The following is a 19,443-nucleotide window of genomic DNA, read 5'->3' as shown; positions in this document are numbered from 1 at the left end:
TTTGTCCTTTACCAACTCTACTTCTTTCTTCTTCTCATACACAAGAGCATTTCCCTGTCTTATCTCACTGCTTTCTGTATTATCTTCCTTGCTGATCTCATCTCTCTCCATGATTTCCTCTCTATCCAGATGAAATCCAATATCCTAGCTCTAAGTTCTGAATATCCTCTTGCCCTATTCTTCCAAAAACTCTGATGCCTTAATTTGAAAGTCTTGCTGGCACAGTAAAATTGTCATCTTTCCCCAGATCAAATTTTCTGACTTATTTTTCTGTTAATTGCACCAACATTTCCCAATAACATAGGCCAGAAGCCTGGAAGTTGTTGCAGATACTTTCTTCCCATTTACCACCTATATTCAGTCAGCTGCATATCAAATGGTTGTGCCTTGTGAATTCTTACATAATTTGTTCCTTCTTTTTAATTCCCACTGATACCTAATGCAAGCCCTCATTACTCTCTTTCTCTCTCTACACACACACACACACACACACACACACACACACACACACACACACACAATTACTTCCTAACTCTTCTGTCTAGTCTCTATCCACCCAAATTTATTTTACATACACTGCCTGCAAGTTAATTTTTGATACAGCTCGAATGTCACTTAAGTGCTCAAAAAGTTTCAAAAGTTTCCCAATGAATTGACGGCTAACTCCTCAAACTGACAAGAAAATCTTACACAATATGTCTTCACACTAACGTTTTTATTTTTTCCCATTTTATCTTTATGAATATATACTTCATGCCCACACAAACATACACTATATATATAGATATACAAACTATACTAGTCATTGATCTCTAGGTACTTTTTATTTTCCTTTCTTTGTATGTTTGCTTATGCTTTCCATCTTACAAAGAATGACTTCTAACATTCCAACCATCTCCTCTGCTAGTCAAATAGTATCCATCCTTATATAACCACTGAAACCTTATTTTCTCTTTACTTCCACCAACTGGGTAAATATAATTTCCCTTTCTCCCTGTCCTTTTAATCACCACAGTACTCTGAATTTCTTTTACTGAATCTATATCCCCATGTTCTAGAATCATGTAAATATTCATATTTGTACTTAAAATGATTTCTCTTGAGAGTAAGAAACGTACCTTATTATCTTTGTATAGCCTTTGTAGTATTATAGTAGCAATGATGGCAATAAAACAAGCTAGTTATACTACTACTCAAAATAATCTAACCATTGAAATTAATAATTTATTGTTTGAAATAAATTAATGTATAGAGTTAGTTTACCTGCTATTGTGTTGAGAAACATCAAGTACTCGAAATTAGAAATCTCTCTGTGTTGCCATCGCTGGGTCATATTAGAAGCTTTAAAAAGTTGTCGTGGACTAGCTAATGAAATACGTCTGCAAGAAAAAGAATTCAATGTGGACTCCATCTTAAGATTAATTATATCACAATAATAAATCATGAATTATCTGTGCTTATTCATTCATAATAAAATCTGTAATTCTGAAAAGTTCTATTCATATTAGATTAATAAATACTCGAGAGGTTCCAATCTACAATTCACGGTTGAACAAATGATTTAGACTAGCCACATTTATTATACATGTTCTATTCATTCAGGTAAGCTGTCATTACAGTGCCATTATAATGTACAGGTTCAATAAAAATTGATGAATAACAGTATAATTAATAATTCACTGCTTTACTGATATAAAAAGAAGAAATTATAGTAGCTGGGAAGTGCATATAAAATTCTATTGACATGTCTTTATTAATTGTAATAGTTATCTTAGAACACACTTTTACATTATAAATTTAAATATTATATTTGCATACACTGTAATAAAGAGAAGGGAGATTCTAAACTCTTTAGGTGTCTGTTCATGGGTTAAAGAGATATTTTTTAATACAGCTCAATAGAAAGAAATTTTCCAGTGGCCTCCTAATGAAATGTAAACATCAGTGAATAGAACTGATCAATACAAAGAGCCACAGGAAATATATGGCAGAATTAATTATTACATTCAAAGCCTAGAATCTCAGAGAAATATGCTGTCACAGCTCTTTCTACCACAGACAACGAGGTAATTATTTTGTAAAAGGTACTCTGAAGTATAATTTACATGCCATAAAATTAATCCAATTTGTATAATTCCTTAATTTAAAAAAATTTTGAGTTGTGCAATTATCACAATTCACTTTAGAACATTTTCATCATTGCTTCTCAACCTTTTGGCTAAAATCAAGTGTAGAACATTTTCATCACCACAAAAATTTGCCTTGTGCCTATTTACAGATAATTTTCATTCCTATCCCCACCTACAGAGAACTAGCAATCTACTCTGCGTCTCTAGTAAGCCCACCTCTTCTAGACACTTCAGATCAATGGAATCATACATTATGTAGTCTTTTGTGTCAGGTTTCTTTCACTAAACATAATGTCTTTGAGGTTTATCAGTATAGTAGCATGTAACCAATGTTCATTCCTTTTTATTGCTGACTAGTATTCCACTGTGTATAGAATATAGCACATTTTGTTTATCTAGTTGATGGACATTTAAATTAACAGTTTTTGCTATTAAAAATAATGCTACCATGAACATTCATGTATATACCTTTATATGAAAATATGTTTTCATTTCTTTCGGGTAGATTTCTAGGAGTAGAATTGCTAGGTTGCATGTTGAGTTTATCTTTAATTTTTTGAGAAACTGTCAAATTGTTTTCCAAGGTGGCTATACCACTATATGTTCCAATCAGCAATGTATAAATGAATCTCCACAGCCTTGTCAATACTTACTCTTGTATGTGTCTTTATTATGACCATTCTAGTTAGTGTAAAATAATAATTTTAAGGTTTGTTGTTGAGCATCTTTTCATGTGCTTATTGGTCATCTGTATATCTTCTTTGGTGAAATATCTAATCAAATCTTTTACTCATTTAATTGAGTTGTTTGCATTTTATCACTGAGTTGTTAGTATTCTATATACATTCTGGATACAAGTCTGTGATGGTTAATTTTAGGTGTCAACCTGAATGAATTAAGTGATCTTAGAGAGCTGGTAAAAGAGGATTTCTGGGTATATTTGTGATGGCATCACCAGAGAAATGATTCAGAGTACTTGAATCAGTAGGCTTAGGAATGCAGAATGCTCTCTATAGTGTGGTGAGCAACACCCAGTCAATTGAGGACTGAATACAATGAAAAGGAGGAAGGGTGAATTCCATCTTCTCCTAAGACTAGGAAATCTACATTCTCCTCTCCTTGGCTAGCAGGAGCTCTTGGTTCTCGGTCCTTCAATTCTTCCCCTATCCCTCTCTCCTCAGGTCTTTGAGATTTGGGCTCAGTCATGGGCTCCCTTGGCCTTCACATTACGATTGAATTACACCAGGCATATCATGAGATTTTTTTCAGCCTCGATGGTCATATGAGCCAATTCCTATAATAAATCTATACATATCCTATTGGTTTTGTTTCTCTGGAGAGTGCAGACTAATAAAAAGTGCTTTACCAGATATATATACACACACATACACACACACACACATAAATGTTTTATCAGTCTGTGGCTTGTTCCTTCATTTACTTAGTGGTCAATTTTGAAACATAAAAGTTTTCAATTCTGGTTTAGTCCAATTTCTCCATTTTTTCATTTGTGGATTATGCTTTTAGTGTCACATCTGAGAAGTGTTTGCCTTTCCCAACATCAGAAAATTTTTCTCCTATGTTTTCTTTCAGATATTTTACAGTTTTACTTCTCACATATAGGTCTATAATATATCTTGAGGGTTTTTTTTTTTTTTGACTGGTATGTGGTAAGCATCCAAAATTTCTTGTATGTGAATATCCACTTTTCTCTACCTATTGTTTAAAGCCTATCTTTTTCTCATTGAATTGTGTTGGCACCTTTGCTGCAAAACAGTTGACCAAATATCCAAGGATTTATTTCTGTATTGTCAATTCTCTTCCTTTAATTTATATGCTTATCTTTGTACAATTATCACAATTGAGGACTGGGTACAACAAAAAGGAGGAAGGGTAAATTTCCTCAGATCTTGAGAACTGTGACTCTACAGTAAGTTTTGAAATCAAGTAAGGTGTGTCTTCCAATCTTGTTCTTACGTTTCAAAATTGTTTTGGCTATTCTAGATCCATTGAATTTCAACTTCCCACCTTTTCCAAAAAAAGTCTCTTAGGAATTTAATAGGGATTATATTGAATATACAAATCAGGGAGAACTACCTTATTAACTATATTGAATCTTTTGATCCATGAACATGAAATGTCTCCATTTATTAAGGTCCATTTTTAATTCCTCTTAAAAAATGTTTTTATACTTTTCATTGTACAAATCTTACATTTCTGTGATCTGCAAGGAGGGCTATTTTGTTCTTCATTTTCAGTGCAGATACCTTTAATTTCTCCCTTCCTTTCTTCCTTCCTTGTTGTACAAGCTAACATCTCCAATGTAACGTTGAAAAGAAGTGTTAAGAATGGAGGACATTTTTACCTTTCTAAACTTGGGGGGAAATTATTCAGTCTTTCAATGTTAAGTATGATATATGTTTTGGATATTTTTTGATAGATTATTTTTGTCAGTTTGTGGAAATTTCCTTAGTTGAAAGTTAGTTGAGGGTTTTTAATCATGAATATGTGTTGGATTTTGTCAAATGCTTTTTTCTGAAATGATAGTACGGTTTTTCTCCTTTACTCTATAAATGCTGGTACACAAACAGATTTTCAGAATTAAATTAACCAGCATTCTGTGATAAAACCCACATGAACATTTTATAAATCCTTTTTATATACTGCTGAATTGGGTGTGCTAAATTTTGTTAAAAAAAACTTGTGTCTGTGTTGAGGAGGGAAATTGGCCTACAGCATTTCTCTTGTTAATTTTCTTGTGACGTCTTTGCCTGGCAATGGTATTGGGGTCACTGACTTTATAGAATGAGTTGCTAGTGTTTTCTCCCTTCCTATCTTCTGGATGAGTTTGTGAGTTATATAGTTTCTAATTTAAATATTTGATTGCATTAGCTAATAAAGATATCTGAGTCTAGGCTTTTCTTTACGGAAAGATTTTTAAATTAATATTTCATTTTCTTTATGTGTTATAGATCTATTCAGATTTTCAATTTATTCTTGAGCCAGTTTTGGCAATTCTGTTTTTCTAAGAATTTGTCCATATCATTTAAGTATATAATTTGTTGGCATGAAGTTGTTCATGGTATTCCTTTCTACTACTTTTAATTTCTGTATGCTCTGACTGGGGTTGGTGGTTCATATCCGAAATCTCAGCACTTTAAAGGGTGGGCTAAGGCAGGAGGATCACTTGAGCCCAAGTTCCAGACCAGTTTGAACAACAGAGTAAGACCCTATCTCTACCAAAATATATATATATATATATATATATATATATAGATATATATATATATATATGTCAAAATATTAGCCAGGCATGGTGGCATGTGCCTGTAGTCCCAGCTACTCAGGAGGCTGAGGTGGGAGAATGGCTTGAGCCTAGGAGTTTGAGGCTGCAGTACTACTGCAGGGCTATAGCTGTACCACTGCACTCCAGCCAGGGCAACAGAGCAAGATCCTGTCTCTACAAAAGGAAAAGGGGGAAAAAAGATTCTATATGCTCAATAGTCATGCCTCTATTTTCACTTCTAATTTAAGCAATTTGTGTCATCTCTTTTTCATGGTTAGGTTAAAGTCTGTCAATTTTACCGATCTTTGCAAAGAATCAACTTTTGTTTCATTGATACTTTTTAGTGTTTTTGTTTTATGTTTCATTGATCTTTGTTATAATCTTCATTACTCATTTTTTTCTACTTGCTTTGCATTTAGTTTGCTCTCTTTTATTATCTAAAAGTAGAAGCATAGGTTATTGATCTGAGGAATTTATTTCAGATATGGGTGTTTAAAGCTGTAAATTTTCACGTAATACTACTTAAGCTGCAGCTCATAAATTTTGATATGTTATACCTCCACTGGATGAGTATGCTTCTCGGTCCCATGGGAAGAAGAGTTGCTGGTTACAGAAGTAACCAAAAGCAATAGCTGCATGGCAGAGACATGACAGAATGTGTGAGGACAAAAAGAAAGGTGCTCCCAAGCCCAGGCACTCTCTAGGTTCTAGGAGGTATACAGAGGAGGAAGTGGTGCAGACCATGGAGCACGGAATAAAAAAAAACGAGGCCCTTCCACCACCACCACCACCACCACTACTCTAGCCACACAGCCTAAGCTAACTCCTTTCTTTGTACTTATCTAAGCTTCTAACTGCAAAATAACATACATCCTGGTAGCTGTTACATCCCCTGATATTCATGTGTTAAACTCCTTGATTAGTGCTCCTGTAGAAAAAAGAAAATGCCTGAAAACAAGTGATAGGGTTGGGTAAAGTTCACAGTGAAACAGAAAAACTGAAATGAAAACTATCGTGACTGGAGCCTTTGGGCTGACTCAATATATTTTTGCTATGGCTTAAAACTGGTATCTGGGTGTATATGCTTGCACTGTAAGTGCTCCTGAGTGTCAGAAAGAATACTCCAGATAAAGAAGAGCCACAGGTAGAAAACTGCTAATAGGACAGCTCTCTTGCTGATTGCCACCAGTAGTGAGTCAGGATTTAGCCCAAGAGTCTCTACCCTCTCATGTCGTATTGGTTGACAAGCCAGAACACTTGGTCTTAATGGACCTGACTTGTAGTGTTACCACAACTAAACCAAATAGAGTAGCTCATAAATGCCGACAAAATTCAGTGGTCTGTTTGCCAAGTAAAGCTTCTTGATATTGTGTGGGCAAATTCACAACATTCAATCCTCTGGAGGTCAAAAGCTGCTGTTGCTAAATGTGATGCAGAGTTTTCAGTCTATGTCTTACTGATTTCTCATCAGATATTTTCATATTTAAAAACTATCATCTCTTGGTGATATGGTTTGATTTGTGTTCTCATCCAAATATCATTTCAAATTGTGTTTTAGTCCACTCTTGCACCGTTACAAAGAACTGCCTAAGTAAGACTGGGTAATTTATAAATTAAAGAGGTTTAATTGACTCACAGTTCAAGATGGCTGGGGAGGCCTCAGGAAACTACAGTCGTGGGTGGAAGGCAAAGGAAAAGGAAGCACCTCCTTCACAAGGCAGCAGTGGGGGTGGGGGAACTGACAAAAAAATTAAGCCATTATATCTCGTGAGAACTCACTCACTATCATGAGAACAGCATGGGGGAACTGCCAATTACCTCCCATCAGGTCCCTACCTCAACACATGGGGATTATAATTTAAGATGAGATTTGGGAGGGGACACAGAGTCAAACCATATTAAATTATAATCCCCAGTGTTGGAGGTGGGGCCTGGTGGGAGGCGATTATATCATGGGGCAAATTTCCTCCTTGCTGTTCTCATGACGGTGAGTGAGTATTCACGAGATCTGATTGTTGAAAAGTCTGTGGCACGCCCCCTCCCACTTCTTCCTTGTGTTCCTGCCATATAAGACATGTCTGCTTCCCCTTCACCTTCTCCCACGGTTGTAAGTTTCCTGAGGCCTCTTCAGCCATGCTTCCTTATAGCCTGAGGAAATGTGAGCTAATTAAACACCTTTCTTTATAAATTACCCACTTTCAGGTATTTCTTTCTAGAAAAAACAGACTAATACACTTGGCATCATATTTTCCTGGATTTCCTATCTTTGAGCCACTCCTGTTTTTGCTTTTAGTGTTGCTGTTGTTGCTGGAAGGGAAGAGATGTCCTATCTTCCTTACCAAATCTTTAAATGTTGAGCTTTTCAAGGTGCAGCCCTAGTTCCTCTTGGCATTCGACAATCTCTACCCAGATGAACTCATTCCCTCTCATTGCTTCAAATTTCATCTACATGGTGGTGACTCTCAATTATTAGACCTTTCTTTTGAGGTCTCCACATACCTCCTTATATCTAGCTTCCTATTCAACATTTCAATCTGGATGTCTCTCAGGGGTTCAAATTTCAAGGACCTAAAATTAAACTCATTTTCTGTCCATCCACCTCCTCCCCACAACCCCAGCCATAGGGATGGAAGGATGTTTATACTAGTACTGCTCAACCAGTATTCCTAATCTCAGTAAATGCAACTGAGCAACTCAAGCTGAGACTTGAGTACTGACTAAACACATTGAACATCTCCCTTTGTTATCACCCGCCAAATCTGAGTCTTATAAATCATATTTTTTAACAATCTCTAAACAAGAAAATTCATCTAATCAAAAGCATTACCGGTATTGTAAAGCAATATTGTTTATAATCCGGAAGGACCACTTTATTTGCCCCATTTACATAAAAGTTGTGACCTGTGGTGGTTTTGAAATATATCCTCAAGAGGTGGAGCTTAATTCCCCTCCCTTGGAGCCTGGGCTGTATTTAGTGACCCACTTGTAATGAATACAATGTAGCAGAAATGATGGTATATGACTATCAAGGGTAAGTAATAAAAAAACGTTGTGGCTTCCACTTCATTCTCTCTCTGATCACTTGCTCTGTAGGAAGCCAGTTCCCATGTCATGTAGACACTCCAGTACCAGATGGAAAAACTGACTCAGCAAGGAACTGAGGCCTTCTGCTAAGGAGCATGTGAGAGATTACTTTGACAGTCACCCATCCACAGGCTGGCTATAGCTACTACTAACATCCTGGCTACTGTTTGTGCATTCTATCTCGATTGTATTTGTCATAGGTACTATCTTAAAATTTTAAAATAAACACTGATTGAAAATAGCTCAAATCAATACCAAATTAGGTATGCTAAAAGTAAACTGTAGGTTTCCACTGCTGATATGTTTCAATCAATAGAAAAATCGCAGTGTTCGCTCTTTCCAGTTCTTAAATTAGTTAACTAAATTGTATTGATGATGAATCAACACCTACTACGAAAGGAAATAATTAGTAATTATGCTATTTCAATGTAGTCCCAGCACACAGGAAAAACATACTCCCAATACTCTATACCATGAGAAATATTTTGCTGTTTTAACATTTCTCTCAGATACTTATTAGGTTACTTTCAACAATATAAATACTAATTATTAAGTATATATGTTCAAATACAAAACTAATATTTGAACCCTGATTTACCAGAGGTTATAGATACCGGTTTTAATTAAACAGTTACAAAGTCCTTAATCTATAGATTTAATATTTATATTAAATAAAAAATTATATGAGGTAATAGAGCAAAATCCAATCATTTTTTATCAAAATGATTAAAAGTTTTAATCAGATTTATCATGTATCTATTAAATAATACTATATTATATACAAAAATGATTGTAATAAACATTTTTGTTAAAAGCATCACACATACAGATGTAATAAGCACTTCTGGTTTAGGTATTTCTAAAAACGCTTAGAAAGCTTACCTTTCAATAATCTTCATTGCAATATAATTTTTTTGTTTAAAATCTTTTATATAGATGTAATAATTGTACATATTTATGTACACAGTGATGTAATATACATAAGATATAGTGATCAGATCAGGTAATTAGGACATCCATTATCTAAAACATTTATCATTTATTTATGTTTGCAACAGTCAAATTCCTCCTACTAGCTATTTGAAACTGTGTACAACTGCTAACTCTAGTCATCCTACAGTGTTATAGAACATTAGAAAATATTCCTCAGTCCAAAATTCCTCAGTCTAATTTTGTATGCTTTACCAAATCTCTCCCTCTCTCTCTCTCCCCACTACCCTCCTGAACCTCTGGTATCTACTGTTCTACTTTTTACTCATTGGAGATTAACCTTTTGATAGCTTCCACGTATGAGTGAGAACATGTGATGTTTAACTTTCTGTACCTGGCTTATTTCACTTAATATAATGTCTTCCAGTTCCAGCCATGCTGTCACCAATGATAGGATTTCACTCTTTTTTTATGGCTGAATAGTATTCCATTGTGTATATATGCCACCTTTTCCTTATCCATTTGCCTGCTGTTGGACACCACTGATTCCATATCTTGGCTATGGCGAACAGTGCTGCAATAAACATGGGGATGCAGATGTCTCTTCAATGTACTGATTTCCTTTCCAATGGATAAACGCCCAGTAGTGGGAACTCTGGATCACATGGGAGCACTATAGGCAGTTTCTTAAGGAAGAGATATAATTTAATACTATATTTGTTAAACTTAAGTGCACAATTTGATGAGATTTTGAACTTATGTATATTTTTGTAACTACCACAATCAAGATACACTGTAAAAGGTTCCTCATAACCCTCTGCAGCTAATTCCTTTGCCCCAATTCCTGGCCCCTGGTAACCAATAATCTACTTTCTGTCACTGTATAGTTTTTGCTTTTTCAGTAATTTCATATAAATAAAACCATAGCTGATGGCCATAATATATGGAGTCCATAATGTCTAATTTATTTCATTTGGCACAACACTTTTGAAATTCATCCATGTTGTTGTATGTACCTGGCTTATTTCACTTAATATAATGTCTTCCAGTTCCAGCCATGCTGTCACCAATGGCAGGATTTCGCTCTTTTTTTATTCCGTTGTGTATATATGCCATCAAAAGTCATTTCCTTTTCATTTCTGAGTGATATTCCATTTATTCCATTGTATAGAGATACTGCAATCTGTTTACCCACTCACAGTTGATGGACATCAGAAATGTTTACCATTTGGGACTGGAATAAAACTGCTATTAATATTTCCATAAAAGTAAATGTGAATATGTATGTTTTTATTACTCTTGATAAATGCTTAGGAGTGGAATTAATAGGATTTATATCAAGTTCCTAACCTATACATCCTCATTAACATTACACATTCTTTGTTGTTGTTTTTGAAAATCAGGTTTGTTGAATAATTTACATAGAGTAAAATTCATTATTTTTAGGTGTACAATGCAATGAGTTTTCAAAACATAGAGTTGTGTAACAACATCAATTATGACATGGAATATTTCCATGAACCCCAAAAGTTCCTCCCTTGTATGCAATTCCTCCTCTTTTCCCATAACTCCTAGTAATCACTGCTCTGTTTTCTGCTTTTGCTTTTTCAAAAATGACCTATCAATGGAATCATACTGCATATAGCCTTTTGTGTTGGCTTTGTTCACCTAGTATACTATTTTCAAATTCATCCATGTTGCTGCATATATTACTACTTCATTCCTTTTTATTACTAAGCACTATATATGTTCCATTATATGGATTTATCACAGTTTGTCCATTTACCAGTTGACAACCATCTTGGTTATTTCCAAGTTTTGTGATTATGAATATGGTTGCTATAAATATTCATGAAGTGGTCATTGCATGAACCTATATATTTTCATTCTTCTAGGGTAGAAGCCCTAGAGTGAGACTCCCAGGATGTATGGAAAAGTGCATGGTTAATTTTATATGAAACTGCCAAATTGTTTACAAAGAGGTCATACCACTTTACTTTCCCATCAACAACATGTGAGGATCCAGTTACCTCATATACTGCTCTTGGTATTGTCAGACTTTTAAAAAGTTATTCAAATAGGTATGCAATGGGATCACACTGTAGTTGTAATTGGTATTTCTCAGATGACTAATGATGTGTGGCATGTTTTCATGTGTTTATTTGGCATCTATATGTATTCTTTGTTGAAATATCTGTTCAAAACTTCTATTTTTTATAACCAGGTTATCTTGTTATATAGTGTTATCGTTTCCTACACATCCTGGATGTAAGTCCTTTATCACACATAAGTTGAACAAATATTTTAACCCAGTCTGTGGTGTATCTTTTCATTTTCTTAAGAGGTGGCATTTCAATAATGCTTTTTATTTTGATGAAATAAATGCTTTTTATTTTGATGAAATCCATTAAATATTTTAAGAAATATTTACCTAATTCAAGGTCACAAAGAGTTTTCCCCTATGTTTTCTTTGAAGAGGTTCTACTTTTAGCACTTATGTTTGTCTACACATTTTTTTCTGTTACATTTTAAGTTAATTTATATGTAAAGTAAAGGGTAATGTTCTTTTTCTTTTTGGATATGGATAACCAATTTTTCATCATCATTTGTTAAAAAGATCATTTTTCTTCCTGGACATAACTTGACATCTTTTTCAAAAATCAAATTGACTATTTATGTTTCAGTCTCTTTCTCGACTCTGTTATATTCCATTGGTTTATATGAGTCTATCCTTAAACAAATAAGCTATCCTAATGAATGTAATTTTATATTAAGTCTTGTTTTTTTCTCACAGTTGTTTTAACTATTCAGGATATTTACAGTTTCACTTAAATTTTAGAATCAGGTTTTCAATTTCTCTTTTTCTTTAATTAAAAAAATAGAGATAGAGTCTCCCTATGTTGCCCAGGCTGGTCTTGAACTCCTAGGCTTAAGTGATGCTCCCACCTGAGCTTTCCAAAGTCCTGAGATTTTAGATGAGAGTCACCACGCATGGCCAGCTTGCCAATTTCTTTAAAACAGAAAAAAAAAAGCATGCTAGGATTTTGGATAGGACTGCTTTGAACCTCAGATCAATGTTGGAGAAAACTGACATTTTAATAATGTTGAGTCTTCCAATCTATAAGCATAGTATAGTACAACTCTCCATTTTTAAGTTTTAATTCTCCAAAACAGTTTTACAGTTTTCAGTGAGTAGGTCTTATAAATACATTTTCAAATTTGTCTGTATGTATTTTTCAATAGCATTTAAATACTGGTTTTAATTTCAATTTCTGATTGTTCATTGCTAGTATGCAGGGTTTTTGAGTTTTATATACTGACCTAGTATGCTATAAACAGCTAAACTTATTTTTAGTTCTAACAGTTATTGTTTTTTATTTTTCCTCATAGATTCTCTGGGATTTTCCATATAAACAGTCAAGTATGTATGCTAAAAAAAACTATTTAATTTCTTCCTTTCCAATCAGGATGGCCTACAGTTCCCATTTCTTGAAATGCCTTTGCATGCATTTGGTATTCAGGTAATGCTGGTCTCACATAACGTTTTTAGCAATTTAACCTCCTTTTCTATTTTTTGCAAGCGTTTGTGTAGAAATGGTATTATTTCTTCATTAAACATTTGATAGAAGTCATCTGAACTACAAGTTTGCTCTGAGGTAAGGTCTTTTACTACAATTCAGTTTCCTTTGTAGCGCTATTAAGGTTAACCATTTCTTCATTAGTGAGATTTGATAGTTTGTGTCTTTCAAGGAATCTATTTCATCTATGTTGTCTAATTTAGTAGCATACATCTGTTTATAATATTTCTTTATTTTCCTTTTAATATCTGCAGTGATACACCCTCCTTTATTCTTGATACTGTTAATTTGTGTCTTCCATTTCTGCATAAGTCTTTGCTATATGTTTACTATTAATATATTTATTAATCTTATCAAGACACAGCTTTTCATTGCATTGATTTTTTTCTCTATCATTTACTTTTATTGATTTTTTTCTTTCTTCAGCTTACTTTGGCTACATTTGCTCCTCTTTTTTCCTATATTCTTCAGAATGAAGCTCAGATCATTGATTTTAGGCAATGGCCCTCCCCCCTCCCTTCCCCCTTACCATCTCCTTTCTTAAACAAAATCACTTAATGCTATAATTCTACACTAGGCACTTCATTACCTTCATGTTAAACATTTCTATAGGTTGTGCTATTATTTTCAATTAGTATAATATTTCTAATGTCCCTTGTAATTTCATCTTTGGCCCATGTTTTATGTAGAAGTGTGTTAATTTCCAAATACTCAGAGACTTCCCAAAAACTTTTCTGTAACTAATTTCTGGTCTGTAATTAACCAGATATCCAAGATCTCAATCTTTCTTAACATTTTAAGACTTTCTTTAGGGCTGAATATGGTCAATGTGATGAAGGTTCTATGTGTATTTAAAACGGAATGTATTTTGTGTAGTTGACTACAACATTTTATACATGTGGCACAGATCAAGGTGGTTAATAATGTTCCAGTCTTCAGTATGCTTACTGATTTTTTTTGCCTACCTGTTTTCTAAATTACTGACATAACAGGGAGAGGAGATCTGTATTTTATTCTACTTCTATCCATTTTTGTCTTATGAATTTTGAAGCTCTATTTTTAGATGTATGTAAATTGAAACATCATCATTTTCATGAATTGGCTTTTATCATTATGATATGTCACTTTTTCCTTTGATAATATAATGCTTTGCTTGGTAATTGTTATGGGTTGAATTATAACTCCTTAAAGGTCATATGTTGAAGACCTAACTCCCAGTACCTCAGAATGTAACAATTCTGAGAGAGAATATTTTAAGAAGTAATCAAGGTAAAATGAAGTCATATATGGCTGGCGTCTTTGTAAAAGGGAGAAACCTGACACGGAGACATACATAGAGGGAAAACAATATAAAGAGACATAGAGAGAAGAAACCATCTTAAAACTATTGAGAGAGGCCTAGAACAGATCCTTCTTCCCTCATAGCTCTCAGAAGGAAACAACACTGATGAAAATTTGATTTTCATCAGACTTCTAGCCTTCAAAACATTTCTGTTGTTTAAGCTACCCAATTTCTGGTACTTTATTATGACAGCCCTAGAAACTAATATAATAATGATATGGCTTGCTGGCTGTTTTTATTAAGGTAGTGTTTTCATGGTATACTTTTCCCTCTCCATTTGCCTTTAATCTATACATGTATTTATATTTATTTAGTTAGTTATTTAGAGACAGAGTCTCACTCTCTTGCCCCGGGTGGAGTACAGTGGTGCAATCATTGCAACCTCCGCCTCCCAGGTTCAAGCAATTCTCCTGCCTCAGCCTCCTGAGTAACTGGGATTACAGGCACGTGCCACCACATCTGGCTAAGTTTTGTATTTTTAATAGGGACAGCGTTTCACCATGTTGGTCAGGTTGGTCTTGAACTCCTGACCTCGTGATCCATGCACCGTGGCCTCCGAAAGTGCTGGGATTACAGGCGTGAGCCACCACACCAGGCCAATGCATTTATATTTAAGTGGGCTTCTTGGTTGCCAAGGTAGAGGAGTGGGGGAAATGGGGAGATGTGGTCAAAGTGTACAAGGTTTTCATTGTAAGATGAATAAGTTCTTGGAATCTAATGTTTAATATGAAAATTATAATTCATAATATTAAATTGCATATTTAAATTGCTAAGAGAGTAGATCTTAAATGTTCTCACCACACACACAAAGGTAACTGTGAGGTGATGGACATGTTAATTAACTTGAATGTAGTAATCATTTAACAATGTATATATGTAACAACTCATCATGTGGTAAACCTTAAATATATGTAATTTATATTTGTCAATTATAACTCAATAAAGTGGGAACAAATTAGCTACTGAAAAAGAAAAAAAAAGAGTGGGTTTCTTCAGGGCAGCATATGAGTACTGCTTTTTTATGCAATTTGATTTTTTCCTCCTTTAAATAACATTGTTTAGGCAAATAGTACTTCAAGGTAGCATAATATATTTATTATATTATTTTATCAATAAGACATCAATCATAAAACTTGGAATAAAAAAATACATAAATAATTTTACCACAGCATTTTTTTATAATAATGTAAAAGTGGAAATAAAGCAAATTTTCACCAATGAGGGGAATTATGCAATTTTGGTATATTCACATTTCAGACTACTAGCAACCAACAAAAATTATGGTGTTCTTTGTCTTTTAAACATCATGAAATGGCTAATTTGAGCCAATTAATATATGCATTACTCCACATATTTATCATTTTTTGTAATCTGCTCTCCAAAACTTTTAAGAAAACAATCCACTGTTATTCACTATAGTCACTATGCTGTAAGATAGATCTCCTCAACTTATTTTTCCAATCTAACTAAAATTTTATATCCTTTGACCAACATCTCCCCAGTCATCCCACCCTTAATCTCTCACCCTTGGTAATCACCATTCTACTGTCTACTTCTGAGTCCAACTTTCTTAGATTTCACATATTTGATCATAAAGTATTTATTTTTCTGTGTCTTGCTTATTTTACTTAACAGAATGTCCTCTGGTTCATCCGTGTTGTTGTAAATAACAAGATTTCCTTCTTTTTAAAGACTGAGTAGCATTCCTCTGTGTGTGTGTGCGTGTATGTGTGTGTGTCTGTGTGCAACCAGATTTTCTTTATTCATCTGCTGATATACACTTAGGTTGATTTCTATATCTTGGCTATTGGGAGTAATGCTGCAATGAAAACAGGAGTGCAGATATCTCTTTGACATACTGTTTTCATTTCAGTTAGATAGATACCCACTAGTGGGACTGCTGGAGCATGTAGTATTTCTGTTGATACATGCATGTGTGTACTACTATGATATATATGATAACATGTGTGTATATATTTATAATACACACACATATACCATTATAATATATATATGTATATTTGAAAAGAATAGCAACTATATCTACATATATAAATATGAATATATTTCTTAAAAGGTTAGTATTTAAACTTTCCACCAAAGAGATAAAAAGTAAATCTTACAAAATACATTTTACTTGGGGTAAGGTTAGGCAATCTTTTATTTAATGATTATTTGCTAAGTATATACTCTGCTAGACACTATGCCATATGCTAGGGAAAACAGTATATTATAATGCAGTTTAGTCAAAAGAAAATTTAATACACTAATAATCATTATTTACTATAAAACATAAAAAAGAAAGTCATAAATTTCAAAATGAGAACATTAATATAAATTAATGTTAATAGGAATATTAATACTGATTAATTAATATGACTATTAAGACAGATTGTTTTCCCTATATTCTCATATAAAATCGTACCTGGTTTGAGGCAATCCAAAACTTGTTCCAACGCCAACACGAGGTAGACAGTTAACCACTTTCTTTACTATTGCAGGGTCTGGGAAGTTGAACATTACAGCAACTACAACAAATAATTTAAAAAATTAGAACACAGTATAACTGCCTTTCTGGAAAACTGACTCATTGGTCCAATAAAATATTTACTTTTAATTCAGGTATCTATTAAATCTAATTTTTACTACATTCTTTTTATTACAGTATATATCAAGATTTAGTATTAATATGCTAGTGGGAATATTCATTTCACTTACAAACTCCTTTACCATAGACAGTTTCTTCCTAAATACTATTAGGAGTTATAACAATTGATGTTGCATTGATGTGACATGAAGCTAGGATTATGAAACATGATAATAATAATGATAATGATAGCTGAGATAATGTGACATGAAGCTGCAACTTTAAATTTACAAAATTGAATTTTGGCAAGCCAAATGTAGTTAAAATAATTTCTAGAAACAAACATTAAAACATTTAAGTTTATATAGTTAAACAACACCAAAAAACTACCAATATACCTATAAAATAATCAGTTATATTTTTTCCAATCACTAAGTTTTAAAACAGCTTTTTATAATGTCTATATGTTTATTCTTCATATGTTCAGATGAGCACATGTTCAAAACAATGTGTGACCTGAAGGAAAAGTTTTCCTCTGTGGCTAGAAATCAAATTTAAATGTTTTCTCATCCTATTTCAATAATTACACATATCAAGAGAATACCAAGAAGTACATGTCAATATGTAAACATATTTAGCATATAAATGTTAATTTATCACAGTAATCTATAAATTTTTACCCATCTTAAAGAACATGAAAGTAAAACCATACAATTATGAGAGAGAGTTTAGAAAATATTCATTGGGTCAGTCAGAATATATATATTCTAATATGTATTCTATATGTAGAAAATATATATGATCTATATATATAGAAAAAAATATATTTTTATCTGTGTGTGTGTGTGTGTGTGTATGCACCCTTTAAATAAGCCTCCTTTATATATTCACTATTACACTGAATTCAGGGGGAAAAAATAAGTAGAAGATAAAACCATCATAGGTTATAGCAGATGGTCAAGGCCATGAGGCAAAGGCTACAGAAAACACATATAAAAACAAGTATGCATAAGAAATTTCAAAGAAAGAAAATGAATGAGGATGAGCAAGTAATAAATATTGTAAGACTGAAGCCCCTTTGGGACAGCAAGGATGAGGACTGAACTAAAGTGTGAAACATTCTCTGGATTATTTGTCCAGAAGAATAATGTTTTCATTAGAAGATAAGGTATATGCCAGGTGGAGATCAAAAAGGAAAGAGAAAAATCTTTTCCTAAAGAAATTTGTATTCCCTAAAGACAGGTAATTTCACAAAGGAAAAAGAAAATGTGTGTGTGGAATACATGCAGTTATGTGTAGCTTTAAAAATAAAAAACCATCAACCCATGTACATATGATACCAGGAATATGTACAATAAGTCAGTAGGTTTTACATATACTCCATTGTATGTCTCCACTCATAGCAAATGATGCTTTTCCTTCAAGTTCAACTTGTCTCCCCTTCTTGTATTAATGGATTTCACCAAGTTCCATTGTAAAACTGCAAATTAAATTTTAGTTCAACTTTGAAGGATGATGCAATACAGACCAAAAAGGACAGTTCAGTATCATTTTCTCATGGCTCCTTTATAAAAGCAATATATCAGACAAAAGATTAAACAGATGTATGAATCATTTAATTGTCCATTCCTCTCCCAAAATGCAGACATCTTCCGTTAGGAATGTAAGCATCAGAGCAATGCTCAGGACATCAAAACTCCTCTTTGAACTGATTAAATGGTTTTGTATTTCTTATGTTTATAAAGCCTTTAACCAATTTGTGGTACGGCCACAAAAAAAATTACAAATGATTTTACTAATAATCAAGGTGCGAAAAAATCATGAAGAAGCATTTAGTTAAAAAAAAGAGGTCACTAGAACAGAGGGTGGGCTACAAAGTACTATCTAAATTGAAGCAATATGGTATGTCCAAAAATGCAATCTTTAAGAGATGAAAGTTCACTTTGTAACAATGTACTTCTGTAACATATTACCTCTGTTTGCCATAAAGATCTCCAGGGCTGTATTTTGCAAAAGATAACGACGAGAAAAGATTGATCGTATCTCTGTGAACAGCCATTTTCCATGCAGCCCTTCTGTATAGGCCAGGATCTAATGAGGAAAAAAATAATCCCAGGTAAATGACAATATTCGTTTTTTGTTGTTGTTTCTCTCCCCAGTTAAAATAGAAAAGACCCTTTGAAGAAAAATAATTTAGTAGTTATTTACATAATTTGGAGATTAAGAAAATCTATTGTAATTGATGGAAAACAAGTTTAAATTTAAAAAGCAAAGTAAAATGATAAAACATTTAAGTATATATTTGGGCTTTTAAAAACAATGAGGTAATCCACTGCTTCTGAGGAAATACATATTGCATCATTTACTTATTGATTTTTAAAAACACATTATGAAGGTAAAACTTCAGATAAAATCTTAGAAATAAAGACCTCAAAAGAATGTCATATATGCTTATAAATCACATACACAATTCAGTTTCACATAACTATAATTTGCCCAATAGTGCT

At 33.3% G+C, this 19,443-nt stretch overlaps 1 protein-coding gene across 6 annotated transcripts in view; it reads right to left on the bottom strand.

Moving 5' to 3' along the window:
- The window catches only part of LRBA (LPS responsive beige-like anchor protein), a 772,728-nt gene that overhangs the window by 213,203 nt on the left and 540,082 nt on the right, over positions 1–19,443 (bottom strand). For all 6 annotated transcript variants that reach the window (XM_017970205.4, XM_035294467.3, XM_008992610.5 and 3 more), the window contains 3 exons: positions 18,910–19,027; positions 16,775–16,877; positions 1,264–1,379 (listed from right to left, as the gene is read on the bottom strand). In XM_017970205.4, coding sequence (XP_017825694.2) covers positions 1,264–1,379; positions 16,775–16,877; positions 18,910–19,027 — 337 coding nt within the window. The remainder of the gene's footprint in view (positions 1–1,263; positions 1,380–16,774; positions 16,878–18,909; positions 19,028–19,443) is intronic.

This window comes from Callithrix jacchus, chromosome 3 (assembly GCF_049354715.1).
Source record: "Callithrix jacchus isolate 240 chromosome 3, calJac240_pri, whole genome shotgun sequence".
Taxonomy (NCBI): Eukaryota; Metazoa; Chordata; class Mammalia; order Primates; family Cebidae; genus Callithrix; species Callithrix jacchus.
The sequence above is the reverse complement of the archived record's forward strand: the minus strand, read 5'-3'. Positions and strand labels throughout refer to the sequence as shown.